General features: G+C 34.6%; 1 protein-coding gene across 4 annotated transcripts in view; it reads left to right on the plus strand.

Moving 5' to 3' along the window:
* Positions 1-14,814, plus strand: part of ERBB4 (erb-b2 receptor tyrosine kinase 4) — a 1,144,263-nt gene that overhangs the window by 855,249 nt on the left and 274,200 nt on the right. For all 4 annotated transcript variants that reach the window (XM_060623387.3, XM_060623389.3, XM_060623384.3 and 1 more), the window contains exon 13: positions 10,862-10,994. In XM_060623387.3, the coding sequence (XP_060479370.1) occupies positions 10,862-10,994 (133 nt within the window). The remainder of the gene's footprint in view (positions 1-10,861; positions 10,995-14,814) is intronic.

Raw genomic sequence — 14,814 nt, forward strand, 5'->3', positions numbered from 1 at the left:
AATTAACTAAAAATGGGTTAAGGACTTAAACATAAGACCTGAAAACATAATGCTCCTAGAAGAAAACATAAGCAGTAGTAAGCTCCTTAACATTGGTCTTGGCAATGATTTTATGAATATAACACCAAAAACAGAAGCAACAAAAGCAAAAGTAAGCACGTGGGATTACATCAAACTAAAAAGTTCCTGCACAGCAAAAGAAAAATCAATAAAAAGAAAAGGCAACTTTAAAATGGGAGGAAACATTTACAGATCATTATATCTGATAAGGTGTTTATATAAAAATTATGTAAGAAACCCATACAACTCAACAGAAAGCTGCAAACTTTTCCTGTTTAAAATTGGGCAGAGGAATGAAGAGAAGTTTCTCCAAAAAAGACATGCATATGGCCAACAAGAGCATGAAAACAGGCGTTCAACATCACTAATCATCATGGAAATGCAGATGGAAACCACACCTCACACATGTTAAAATAAGAGAACTTACTACAAGTGATGGTGAGGGTGTGGAGGAAAGGAAAATCTTGTATAGCAGGAATGTAAGTTGGAGTGGCTACTATGGAAAACAGTATAGAGGTTTCTCAAAAACTTAAAAAAAGAACTACCATATGATTCAGCAATCCCATTTTTAGGGATGTATCCAAAAAATATCAAATCAAGATCTCAAAAATATATCTGCATGCCTATGTCCACTGCAGCATTATTCAGCCATAAAAAAACAATGAAATCTTACTATTTGCAATGATGTGGATGGACCCAAAGAGTATTATGCTAAGAAAAACAAGTCAGTTAGAGAAAGACAAATACCATATGATTTCACTCATTTGTGGAATTTAAGAAACAAAACAAATGAACATAGTGGGGGAGGAGAGGCAAACCAAGAAACAGACTCTTCACTATAGATAAAAAGCTGGAGGGAGGTGGTAAGGGTTGGGTTAAATAGATGGTAGGGATTAAGGAAGGCATTTGTTGTGATGAGCACCGGGTGTTGTATGTAAGTGATGAATCACTAAATTCTACATCTGAAACTAACATTACACCGTATATTAACAAATTGGTTTTTAAATAAAAATTTGGAGAAGGAAAAAAAAAATAAGATCCTTACTCTGTTGTTTAAAACCTTCCAACAGCTTCCCATAACTCTTTGGACAAAGCAGAAAATCTTGTAAATGACCTGTAAATCCTATATAATCTGGCTCTTGTATACCTCCACTATCTCATCAGGTACCACTTTCCCACTCACTGCCCATGTCCAGCCTTTTCTCTATAATCACTAATCTTATTCCCTCCTCAGTCTCTCTTGGCTAGAGTTGTGATTCCCAAATTCCCCCAGCCCTCTTTGCTTTAATTATTCCTATTTATCCTTCTCATCTCAGTTTCTTATTCCTCCTTATGTGGGTAGACCTAATGCGATTTACTGAGATTTACTGATTAGGTTAAGACAAGTGCTATGTTCTCTCAGTGCATTCTCTCTCTCTCTCTCTCTCTCTCTCTCTCTCTCTCTCTCTCTCTCTCTGTCTTTCAGCAATTATTTATCTCATGTTTGTCTTCTTAACTAGACTGTAAGCTGTAGATAAGAGAATATGTATTTTATTTCATGTTTTCATCATATCCTTATTTGTTAGCAGTGTCTAGCATAAAGTTAAGTAGTTTCTCAACAAATATTTTTAGAAGTAAACACATGAATATACTTGTATGTTTTCATATTTCTCTTAAGTATATTTATTGAGAGCTTAATTTAGCCAAGTAATCCTGCATTAAATACTCTGCTAATATGAGGTCTATTCTTCATCACAACCCTGAAAGGGAGATATTATCATTCATTTTTTCAGGTGAGTAACATGTAAATAATTGCCTGAGGCTACATGGCTAGTCATAGAATAAGGATTTGAATCTATACTGCTCTGATCACAAAACTGAGCTACTACAACTAAGTCATGTATTTTAGCCTTAAAAAAAAAAAAAAAAAAAAAAAAAGGCTAGTGGTATCTGTTCAAATATATTTCAAATAAAACCTATGCCTCTATATACAGTAAGTAATACAAAAAGCATGGATGATTTTGTATAATGAAAGAAAAATATTTTTTCTGCATTTGTGCCTCTAGACAGGTATTCTATTTCAATATTTTGAGCTAGTTCATTTACTTGAACACATGCAGTACAGCAGCAAGAACCATTATTTAAGCTTGCATCTATTTTAATGAAAGCAAGTTCAATACTCTATATAAAGGTTGAAATACTAAGCACATTATTATCTCCCCACATTTTTAACAGACAGATAACAATTCAGATGAGATAAAGAAAAATCTATTTTACAGCTTCCAGAGAAAACACAGAGTAAGTTAAAGGTTGCCTAATCACTACATTCCTAAAGTTTCTTTAGTGAGGCTTGTAATGGCCTTTTGAACTGTAAGCCATTGAATAGGCCTTCTACTCCTTCCCCATGTGACTATCACTCTGGGAGGTCAGAGAACTGTTGAATTCTGGGTGCTAATCGAAAGTTCTTTTCTCTGAAGAATTTCAAAGAAGAAGCTTCCTTGGCCTTTTGTTCTATGCTGTGTGAAGACACTTCTCTTGGTTTCACTCTGGAGAAAATGATCAACACAGCCTTCAATACCATCATCTAGTGGTTTGGAAAAAAATGAGAAGAAAGTAATTGTTTTCTGTTTATTCTCACTTTCCTCCAATAGATAACTTAGTGTTTTCCTGGTCTAAAACTGTTCTGAAATTGAGGATCTAAAAATTCAGAGTAAGGGAGGCATTAAGCAGTTGAAAAGAAGGTAGGAGCTTGGGTGAAGCTAAAACTCTCCTGTCCATATAATTCAAAGCATGCAATAGAAAATCAAAGAAGGCAGCTTTTATCCTTCCCAGTATTAAAGAGTCCATCTCTCTTGGGAGAGGAAAGGAGAAGGGACAAGAGTGTGAGGCTTTGAAACCTGAAAAAAATGAGTAAGAATTGGTGAAAAAGACCAAAGGGTGATAGGATATCATGAAATTGGCAGTAACCAGGGGATACTAATGACTTTGTCAACATTCTAATGGAAGAAATTGAAAATGCATTTGAGAGACTTAGAAGTTGGCAAATTTGAAGCCTTGATTTTATTTCCTATAAGGATTTGAAAGTGATGAAAGCAGAGAGCCAGATTCATAACATTGCAATGTGATTTTGTCTGTACTCTGCTTGTATTTACAAGTTGCTTTATTAATGTAACTTTTTTTCCCACTTTTGGGGATTTATTCAAATGCAAATGTGTATTAGAAGTGTATATAAATGTATACATGTTGCAGAGTGTGAAACTCTATTAATAACTTAAAATGGCTGAATGTTTATAAAAATGGGTATTATAACTTTATATTGGTTGATACCATAGATCTTTGGCTTCTTTCTAACTCTATGAAATAGAATTTGAACTTACACATTTATGTTCAGTCAGCTTAACTGAACCAGTTTTTAATCTCCTTACATCTGTAAGTTAGGACAAGTCACATATACATGTAAGTAATCAGTGATATGAAACCTATGTAAAGATTCATTTCAATTGACTTTTCTTTTGTATGGTGAGAGAACCCTCTTTCCCTGCATTATAAATAAATAAGAAAGAAGGAACTCTTGCTATTAGTTTAAAATCAATATAGCAGATAAATTGTCAGCCTTTCCCAAGTAGAACATAAAATCATTCAAGTTTTGAAGAGTCTCCACACGATATGAAGAAAAAAAAAATAGTTCCAATATATGGTGTTTAATTTAATAAATCTAAGACGTGGAGAAAACTGTAATTAAGCAAAGTCCACAAATTTTATGAGTTACTTACAATAATAATATATTTGAGAAGAGGGACAATCTTAGCTACATAGGAAAGCACTCTATTCAGTCTCTGTTCTTTCAGACTATCTTTAAAAATTACATTTATATATTATTTAGGATTATAACTATAAAGTAAATAAATTAAAACAGGATAGAAGGAGGTATACTTTTTTTTTAGTTTACTTATTTATTTTTGGGGGGGGGGGGCTTTCATGAATGAGCAGCGGAGGGGCAGAGACAGAAGGAGAGAGAAAATCCCAAGCAGGCTTCACACCATCAGCATGGAGCCCTAGGCAGGGCTTGTTCGCATGAACCATGAGATCATGACCTCAGACGAAATTAAGAGTCAAATGCTCAACTGACTGAGCCACCCGGGCACGTCAAAGGAGATATACTTTTTAATAAAGTTTGTGGGTGCTTAGAAGCTGTTTTGGGGAATTTTGGGGAAATATTCTATGAAAACTTTTGTCTCTAAACAAGAAACAGCAAGTGATTCCATGTTGCATTTTTTAATGTAAATATAGGATGTCCTTTTCTGGCCAAGACATAATAGCAGGGATCAGATTTACTCTCCCTCATGAAACAACAAGAAGAAGAACAAAATGTATGAAATGACAATTGGCAAGAGAGTAGATATTAGATAATGAAGGAGAGTGATTCCTAAGAGTACAGAAACAAATGAAGTGAGCCTGGCGATGGCTCTGACCAACTACTTTGAGAGAATTTTTAGACCACAGCATAGTCAGGAGGAACCCAGAAGAGTCCCAGAGACTGCTTGAGTTGAGGGGGGCAGAGCTGAGATTCCAGGAGACCAAGGCAGCTGGAGTACAGAGACAGAGTGCCAGAGAGAGAGCAGCACCAAGGGAAAACCACACTGCAAGAAACATCAACAGAAGTCCTTTGGTAGGAGTAAACAATACCAGATGGATGAAAATATGGTTCTACATATGGGATAAAGAGCCCTACATGGATACATATATAGAATCTTTGTTTTATTATTTAATTATCTTAAAAGAGCAATCTAATGATTAGACTAAAACAATGAGCGTGTGGTGAATAGCATGTAGAAAAGTAAAATGTATGATGGTCGTTCAAAGCTTAGTAATGGAGAAATGGATATATCCTATCTTAGGGTTGTTAGGACATACATTAAGTGCTAGAAAATACTGAAATAGTGGTAGAATATAATGAAAATAGACCGCAGTAAATTAAAGATGTGTACTAGGATTTCTGCTTCTGGTAAGATGAATTACATGTACCTTTGCCTATTCCCTTTGCTAAGTACAACTGAAAACCTTGGACATTATATATAAAAGAAATGTAAGATTTTGATACTTGGGGAGAAGAAGGAAGACATATTTGGCAACTTGGAATCCAAGAAAGAGCACAGATATGAGTCCCCTAGGTTTTCTTTTTGTCTCCTACCTCCCAGATTTGGAGGCAAAGAAACTGAAAACTCAGAAACACTACCAAAAAAGCTGAAATGAAATCCTGTTCTCTCTCTCCAAAGCACCAGGAAAGGGGCATACTAGCTGTATCAGAAATCTTGTAGGCAACAACTACTCTACTCTAGCCAAACACCACAGAAATTAACCATGGCCCAACTTCATCCATGGAAAGGAATGAGAAGTGTGGGCTTCTACCCTCACAAGACTAAAACAAGGTGCCCCAACCTCCCTGGCATCTGGTGTCACAGAAGGTGGGGTATGGAGCTGGGACTTTCATCCCCACTTGGGTAAAGAGAACAAGGCAGGACTGCATTGAAACCCCTAGTCTGACACTTGTAGCCTGAGGCAGTTTAGCCTCTCTGAGTCTCTGCCCATCTGTAAAATGAGTAATTATTTCTACTTTGCACTGATGATTTTTAAGATTAGGATACATATGTGAACAAAGAGTACCAACAAGCAAACAAAGAAACGAAAGAAATAAATGAAAGAAAGAAAAAGCAAGGCAGAAGGACAGAAAGAAAGCTACAAACCAATGTGTTTCTCAGGAATATAGAAGCAAAAATCCTTAGCAAAGTAGAGCAAATAGTATTCAACAATTCAACAATACATAAATTAATTATACAGCATAACCATACAGGGCTTATTCCAGGGATTCAAGGCTTATTCAATATAGAAAATCAAACAGTATATCATATTAATAGGCTACAGAAGAAAAATCACATGACCATCTTAATGAATATAGAAAAAGCATTTGAAAAATTATTAAGAGAAAATATTTGGGACCTATGGCTAGACAGAGAATTTAGAGTTGTCACAAAAAGCACAATCTATAAAAGGGAAAATTGATAAATTAGATTTTAAAGTTAAAACAATTGCTCTGAAAGAGATCTTATTGAGAGGACCAAAGTGCAAGCTGCAGATTGAGAGAAATTATTTTTAACTCAGATGCAGAGAGAGAGAGAAAAAGTTAGATGATATATAGATATAGGTTAGCTGATAGAATATATAATGAACTGTCAACAATCAACAATGAAAGTATGTAATTAAAATGGACAAAGACAAAGATACATTTTACTGAAGAGGATATATGGATAGCAAATAAGTGCACTAAAAGATGTCAATATTATTATCCATTTTATGGAAATTAAAATTAAAGCCACAATGAGATATCCATGTACACCTATCAGAATGGCTAGAGCTATTTTAGTGACAAAACCAAATGCTAGAGAATATAGCAGAAATGAGATCATTCCTACACTCCTGGTGAGAATGTAAAATGGTTCAACCACCTAGAAAACAGTTCAGCAGTTTTTCAAAAACAATAACAAATGTTAACTAAAATGCCCAATCATATGACCCAGCAATTATACCACTGAGCCTTTATTCCAGACAAATGAAAATTTATATTTACATAAAAACCGATAAGCAAATGTTTATAGCAGCTTTACAGTGCAACATTAGGGATCATTGTGTGATGGAAATCTTCTGTATCTATACTGTATCAATGTCAATATGCTCTTTGTGTTATTGAACTACAGTTCTGTAAGATTTCACTATTAGGGAAAATTGAGTAAAGGGAACATGGATCTCCCTGTATTACTACTGACAACTGCACATGAATTTATAGTTATCTAAAAATAAAAACCCAAACAGGAGAATTGCTGTATAGATGAAGCAGCCTTATATTGGAAAAAGATGCTATTTAGGATTTCATAGCTAGAGAGGAGAAATCAATGCCTAGCTTCAAAATATCAAAGGACAGTCTGACTCTCTTGTTAGGGGCTAGCACAGCTGGTGACTTAAAGTTGAAGCCAGTGCTCATTGACCATTCTGAAAATCCAAGGATCCATAAGAATTATGCTAAATCTACTCATCTGTGCTCTCTAAATGGAACAACAAAGCCTGGATGACAGCACATAGTGTTTTTAACAAACGGTGCTGGAAATATTGGATATCTATATGCAAAAAATGAATAGAACTTTAGTACTTGTGATGGTGAATTTTATGTGTCAAATTGGATCGTGGGGCTAAACATTATTTCTGGGTGTGTCTGTGAGGGTGTTTTTGGATGAAATTAGCATTTGAATTTGTAGACTGAATGGATCTACTGCAAAATAGATAGGCATCATCCAGTCCACTAGAGGTCTGGATAGAACTTTGGGGGGCCAGGCCCCGGTGTCAGGCTGAGACCAGGTCGAGCAGCGATCCCTGTTGACTCAAGCCAACCTGGTGGTTCCCCCTCCCATTCCCCCACTTTCAAGGGCATACGAAAGCCTTGTCAAGGCCGAGAAGGTTAATTTCTGAAGCCTGTGGTCTGCAGGTGTTGGCAGTAATGCTAGCTCCCTTTTTCTACCCCGAGTCAGATAGAAACAAACATAGGAATTGTGCTTTGCTAGCAATCTTATCAACAAGGTCTTGTGACCCGTCTAGAAAATGCACAAGAAACACAGAACTAAATGTTTTGGTTGGTAGCAATTATGTGAAACCTGTTTATTCTTAGAATGACCTAACCCTTAAGAGTCTGGTTGTAAAAGATTGTGTACAGCAACAATAAAGCCGTCACTTGGGCCATCAGCCCAGGGGACCCTCCTGTTCCCAAACTTTCTCTCTCTCTTTTTTCTTGCATTCCCCTACCCTCAGGACCCTGACCTCGGTGTTTGTCGCGCCGGCCGCGACATAGAACATAAAGACAGACGGGAACATTCACTCTCTAAGTATGACTTCTGAGCTAGGATATTGGTGTTCTCCTGCCCTTAGATGGCACTTAAACTATCTGTGCTCCTAGTTTGCAGGCCTTTGGATTGAAACTGGAATTATGCTATAGGCTTTCCTGGCCCTTCTGCTTGCAGGGGGCAAATGGAGGGACTTTTCAGCCTCCAGAACTGTGTAAGACAATTCTTTACGACAAATCATATATATCCTATTTGTTTTGTTTCTCTGGAGAGCCTCGACTAATACAGCACCATACAAACTAACTCAAAATGGATCATACACCTGAATGTAAAATCAATACCATAAAACTTCTAAAAGAAAACATCATAGAAAAACTTTGCTACCTTCAATTAGACAAAGATTTTTTAGACATGATACCCAAAGCACAATTTATAAAAGAACAAATAGATAAATTTGTTTGCTAATTAAAAACTTCTAATTTTCAAAAGACAGTGAATATGTAAAGAACTCTTAATACTAGCTAGTATGAAAACAATCAATCCAATACAAAATGAGAAAATTCAGTAGCTCTTATCCAAACAAGATATATGGACAGCAAATAAGCACATTAAAAGATGCTCAGTGTCTTTAATCATTTTGGAAAAGCAAATCAAAACTTTAATGAGGGGCACGTGGATGGCTCAGTCGGTTAAGTGTCGAACTCTCGATTTCAGCTCAGGTCATAACCTCATGTTTGGTGAGTTCAAGCCTCACTTGCGTTCTGCTCTCTGACAGTGGGAAGCGCGCTTGGGATTCTCTGTTGCCCTCTCTCTCTGACTCTCCCCTCTTCACTATCTCTCTGTCTCAAAATAAATTAAAAAAAAAAAAAAACTTTAAAAAAATAAAAAAAAAACCATAAAGAGATATCACTACAGACCTATTAGGAAGGCTAAAATTAAACAGACTGACCATACCAAATATTGTCAAAAATGTGGGGAAACTTTAATTTTTGAGTTCAGTTTACTGCTATTGGGAATGTAAGATAGTACTACTTTGAGAAACAATTTGATCATTTCTTAACAAGTTAATCTTACACTTACCGTATTATCCAGCCCTTTTACTCCTAGGTGTTTACTGAAGGGAAGTGAAAATATATGTCTATACAAAGATTTGTACATGATGTTTATAGTAACTTAATTTTAGTAGCACAAAATTGGAAACAGTCTAAATGTGTAGTAGTAGGTGAATGGTTTATTTAACAAACGCTGTTTATACATACAATGGAATATATTCAGTGAGGAAAATTGATACACACAGCAACATGGATGAATTTCAAATTGGGCTATTTTGTTTCAGTGTTTTAAAACTAGTTAGCATCATGGATGCTAGCAATTCACTTTCTCAAGCATATGTTAGAGAAGGTAACTTTCACAGATATGTTTCCTGCTTATATTATACTCACATATTCAATTCTATCCCAACCCACCTCACAAATGCTCTTGTCATGACAATTTGCATCCCATAATAATTAAACTTGGTAACTAATGGGAAGATAAGGATGTTTTTGATTTTTTTAAATCTTCTTGGAAATTCTTAATATTTTATGAAAACACAGAGTTGTGTTTCAGATGCCACAAATCAACTTTTCAGACACTCAGAATAACATTTGAAGTCTCTATAGGCCCTTCTTATTCAACACCTAGTATCCATTAACTAAAATTATGTTATTCTATATAAGTAATAATATACTGAATAAATGTTACTGAATATAAAGGGAAACAGAGATGGCAAACTTAAGTAGAAATTAATTAATTAATTAATTAGTTTATTTATTTATTTTTTTATGTTTATTTATTTTTGAGAGAGAGAGAGAGAGAGAGAGAGAGCACCAGCTGGGGAGGGGCAGAGAGAGATAGAGACACAGAATCTAAAGCAGACTCTGGGCTCTGAGCTGTCAGCACAGAGCGGTAAACTTAAGTAACAATTTTATTTTATTTTATTTTATTTCATTTATTTTTTTTTTAATTTTTTTAACGTTTATTTATTTTTGAGACAGAGAGAGACAGAGCATGAATGGGGGAGGGTCAGAGAGAGGGAGACACAGAATCTGAAACAGGCTCCAGGCTCTGAGCTGTCGGCACAGAGCCCGACACGGGGCTCGAACTCACAGACCGTGAGATCATGACCTGAGCCGAAGTCGGACACTTAACCGACTGAGCCACCCAGGCGCCCCTTAAGTAGCAATTTTAAAAAGTCCGAATTTTCTTTGGCACCTTTCTCCCCAATATACAGAGATAAAACTAAATTTTAGTTTGTTATTACTTTATTCTCTTATACCTCCTCATGAATGACTACTATGATTTGTTTCATATATTTGCAAAATGTTTTTCTCACATGTGCCATTTTGGCTAAATAGCAAGGCAAGCAGAGGCCTATAAAAAACTTGTATTTTATTTCCATTTCTTTCTCCCCTCTTCCATATATTATTCTTTTTCTTTCTCTTTTTAAATTTTGTTTTGTTTTGTTTTAAAACAAAGATGATTTGTTCTATATCTTCATGAAGCTCTCATATGGAATTGAAGAAATTTTTGGTGTCATAGTGGAGCAAAGGTTTGGATTGAGAAAGGTGGTCTGTTCCTTACCTTAATTGGAAGATTAATTTCTTTCATGCTTCCTCCCTAGAATTTTGATGTAGACAATTGATATTTGGTCATTCTCATGAGAAATGTAGTGGTTATATACATAGGCACTGATGGGGTCTCTGCAGTATGGAAGAAGGTGACAGTAGGGTGGGTCATGGTGACTGACTGGGTGGGCAGACAGAGTTATCTGCCACAGATCTCTTTCAATCCCACTTCTTCAGAAACAGCATTACTTAGGAAGAGTCATATTAAATTGGTAAGTTTTGACACAGCCTTCTGTTTTGTTTCTTCCTTGAATTTGGTGTGCTTTTTAGCTGCTGCAGGAATGGTGTGCAACCATCTGTGTTCAAGTGATGGCTGCTGGGGACCTGGCCCAGACCAATGCCTGTCCTGCCGTCGCTTCAGCAGAGGAAGGAGCTGCATAGAGTCTTGTAACCTCTATGATGGGTAAGGCATCTTACAATGTTGCCTTTACCTCATAAGTTTGACTACTGAGTGTTTCAGATTTTAAAATGATGAGAAAATGGTAAAATTGCAGAATGTGTGTGCTGGCCAAGATTTTTCAGGGGAGTTCTTGTTGCATATTGACAACAATAGAATTGTTTTAAGGGAAAGACTTTTATCTGAAATAAGTCTAAATATATATCAACTATTATACACACTTTAAAAAAGTGTACCAAAATAGATCATTCTTAGTAAATTATAGCAGTTTGTACTTAAGCAAAATTGAAAAATATATTCTTATTTTCCTTATGAAGGAGATTATTACAAGTAATCTTTCAGATGTTCCAATAATCTTTTTTTCACATGCTTTCCTGTTAATTTTCATCTGGAATACTATATACCTTTTGATTTTTTCCATCCAAGTTCTGTGTCTCTTTGTGTATTAGAAACAATACATGTTTCTGCGTCTCTGACAACTGCTTAACCCTATAGAAAAATTGCCTTTGTAGTTTCTATTTGAAGAAGTTTTTGGAAGTGTTCTCCCACTTTCTAAAGATAACCTAAGCAGTATTTTAAATCAAGTATTTTAAATTCCTGCTGGTGCTATAATAATCACATTGCCAACAATAAAACCTGGCATATATCTTGTTGCATGGCATTTCACATAGTCATAAAATCAGTTTATCATAACATATCATTTCATGCATCACAGTTGTCCTTCATTAGTGTGATGATACATTTTTTAGTACTGTTCCTGATTCAAATTTTCTCATAATGCTCACCAAAAGGATTTTCAACAGTTCTGTAAAAGTGTAGTTTTGAAGTTCTTTATTTCATTTCTTCTTTTGTTTCATGAATTGTCTCATTTTATCTTTTTTTTTTTTACAGGTTCGAATTTTTGTTTTAAAATTCTACATGTCTTGTACAATTCAATATTATGGTATTTAAGTGACCTGTAAATGGTTAATGTACAGTGCTTTTGCTTTTGCTGAAATAAAACCATGAATTATGATTTCTTCAATGCAGTTACAGAATTGTCCCATTTTAAATAACTGTTTTCATGATCCGAGGAAACATTGCACTTTTGCATTTTATATCAGAAAGATAGAAATCTTTGGATCATAATAATATTGATACGTCTCTTCTTTGAAAGAAACCAATTCCCTTCACGAAATTTAGGAAAAAAAAAATAAAATGAGAAATTTAAGTATGAAACAATTTAAAATAAGAATTTAATTGTTTTTCAGGAAAATTTCAGCTTATAATTTTGTAAATTACAATCAACTTATAAATTTGATAATGGATAGCAAATTCTTTGTTTCTTTTCTCATTAAATTGTATTCATGCTTATTCTCATTATTACAATAGAATGATATTATCTGAACATAAAATACTTGATTAAAATATGATTAAAATACCCTTGTTTGTTGTTTAGCAATCGATGCCATTAAAGTGTAACTAATAGATTTTAATTCCATTTAGTGAATTACAAGTTTATTTGTGTATATATATATATGTAAACATGTATATATGTGTGTATATATATATATATATATATATATATACACACATGCATACAGTACTGAAGAGGAAATGGGGCTGTAGCAATCATGTCTTCTAACAGCAACATCTTATAAATAGTGAAAACTGGTAGAATTAAGTGTTGGCCAGTGTCAGAACACTGTAGAAACAAGCCAACACTAGAATTCAGACCATCTGATTTCCATCCTGTATCTTTCCAGATGCTATTGTTTTACTTTAACATTTCCATTTTCAACGTGTCAGATATATGAAAATGATACATATGCAAATGCATATACTATCCTCTGTCTCATGTCTGCAAAATAATGAAAGCTAAGGAAAAATAACCTGTTTTCTAAAAAAACAACACTGATTACCAGACTGTTTTTGAAAGTTTAGCATTTTACAAGTCATTAAATCAAACGTATTAAAAGCTATAAAGTTTTTCATGTATTTTGCAATAGTAATAGGGCTCTAGGAAATCATATACAAGAATTAGCTTGAAAGATAATAAGTGAAAGTACCTTGTAAAAGTCTGATGTAATTCTAGTCTATGCAATGATAGGTTTTCCCACTTCCAATCTTGTGGCACTGGCTAATTTCTCCTGACATTGCTTGGCAGTTAGTTAAAACAGCCTTTGAGGAAGAATTAATTCAAATCCTAACTTCATCACTTCCTAGTTTTAAATCTTGGATAAATAACCTAATTGTGCGAATCATTTCCTTTTCGTGTCAATTTATCCAAGCTAATTAGATGGCTAGGTAGAATAGTTATCTTAAAATTACTGAAAACAAATACAAATGTGACATTTACCAAAATCAGGGAAACTATTTTTATATAAAAATAGTTTTGACTATCATATGAGAAGAAATCCTAAAAAGAGGACTTTTTGAAGGGGACTAGAAAACCAGTTAATTCCTGGCTGTTAGCATTCAAATCCAGGTCATAGAAGCCACTGTATTTCAGCAACTCAGAATTAGAGTGCACAGGCATTTAAAATGAAAGAGAAAGCTCATTACAATGCAATCTTAAAATTGTTCTTATCTGGCAACATGGTTAAATGTTTTTGAAATGTTAAGAACAACATTGAAACATCAGAAAGGGTGCCAATCTAAGCTCTTTGTAGGCATTTTTTATATTTAACATTCACAACCTCTCATTGAAACACAATTTTTCCCTTTTACAGAAGATATTTACAAAATTAAGTCTAGAGATGTTAAGGGATTTAAGTCCTAGAAGGAAAACCAGTGAAGTTTAGGAAGGACTTGACTGCAGAGCATTGGTTCTGGCTCACAGGATTGGCTAAGGCAGCACACACAGCATGTCTGTGAGAAATGTAGAGTAGCAAAAACAAGTGACAAAAAGCATAGTCTGCAAAACTCACGCTCAGTAGACAGTGATTTGCTAGGTCAGATTCAAGAGAAAGGGAATCTCTGGCAGTCATAGTATAATCAATAGGAAACGGGGAAGAAAAAGCAATGATGGAGACAGTGACAATGAAGAGTGAAGAAATAGTAAAAATTGTAGGAATGATCCGTTCTGAGAGCATAAAGGAAGAGAGCCCAAAGCCATACAAATAGACGTCTAATCTGCAGAAGAAAAGGCAGCTGGGTTGTCTCCATGACTTTTTATGACATATTCACCTTACTCCTTAACTCTGTGTGTAGGGAAGGGTTTTGAAGAAGTGAAAGAAAAGAATGACCTATGTTTTAGTACCACAAAAATTATGACCTTCATTCGGTAACATAACCCTTTAGTAACCCAAAACTCTATTCTTAAAAACAGGAATTTGCTGACGATTGCAGGTTTTGTTATAATTTCATGTTAATTATTTATAATTTTATAATTTCATTATAGAAATAATACTTATGATTCTCTTCACAATTGAGGTACCATTCCCACTTCCCTCATACCAGGTCATTTTGACTTTTATATTATGAAGATTTCCTCTGTTGAGTGCTTTATATCACTAATGATGAAACATGCAAAAAAAAAAACCAGTCTATGTAATTGAAATTTTAATCTCAATAAAAAGCATCAAAAGCTTAGTCCATAGCAAACCAACATTGCATTTTAAAAATGGAAAATCCATGTAGATAAATATATGCACTGATATATAACTAAACCATCAATTTATGCCATGTGTTTTGAAAACCCAATATTTTGCTTTGAAGTAAGTGTAGTTTTAATTTAACCAACAGAAAATATAGCCCACCTTTTAGACTTCTATCATTTATTAACACTTTACAATAGCCAAATGGGGTAGTTCACTGTAAAAATAAGTGAACACTTTAGGAAAAA

Source organism: Panthera onca, chromosome C1 (assembly GCF_046562875.1).
Source record: "Panthera onca isolate mPanOnc1 chromosome C1, mPanOnc1 haplotype 2, whole genome shotgun sequence".
NCBI lineage: Eukaryota > Metazoa > Chordata > Mammalia > Carnivora > Felidae > Panthera > Panthera onca.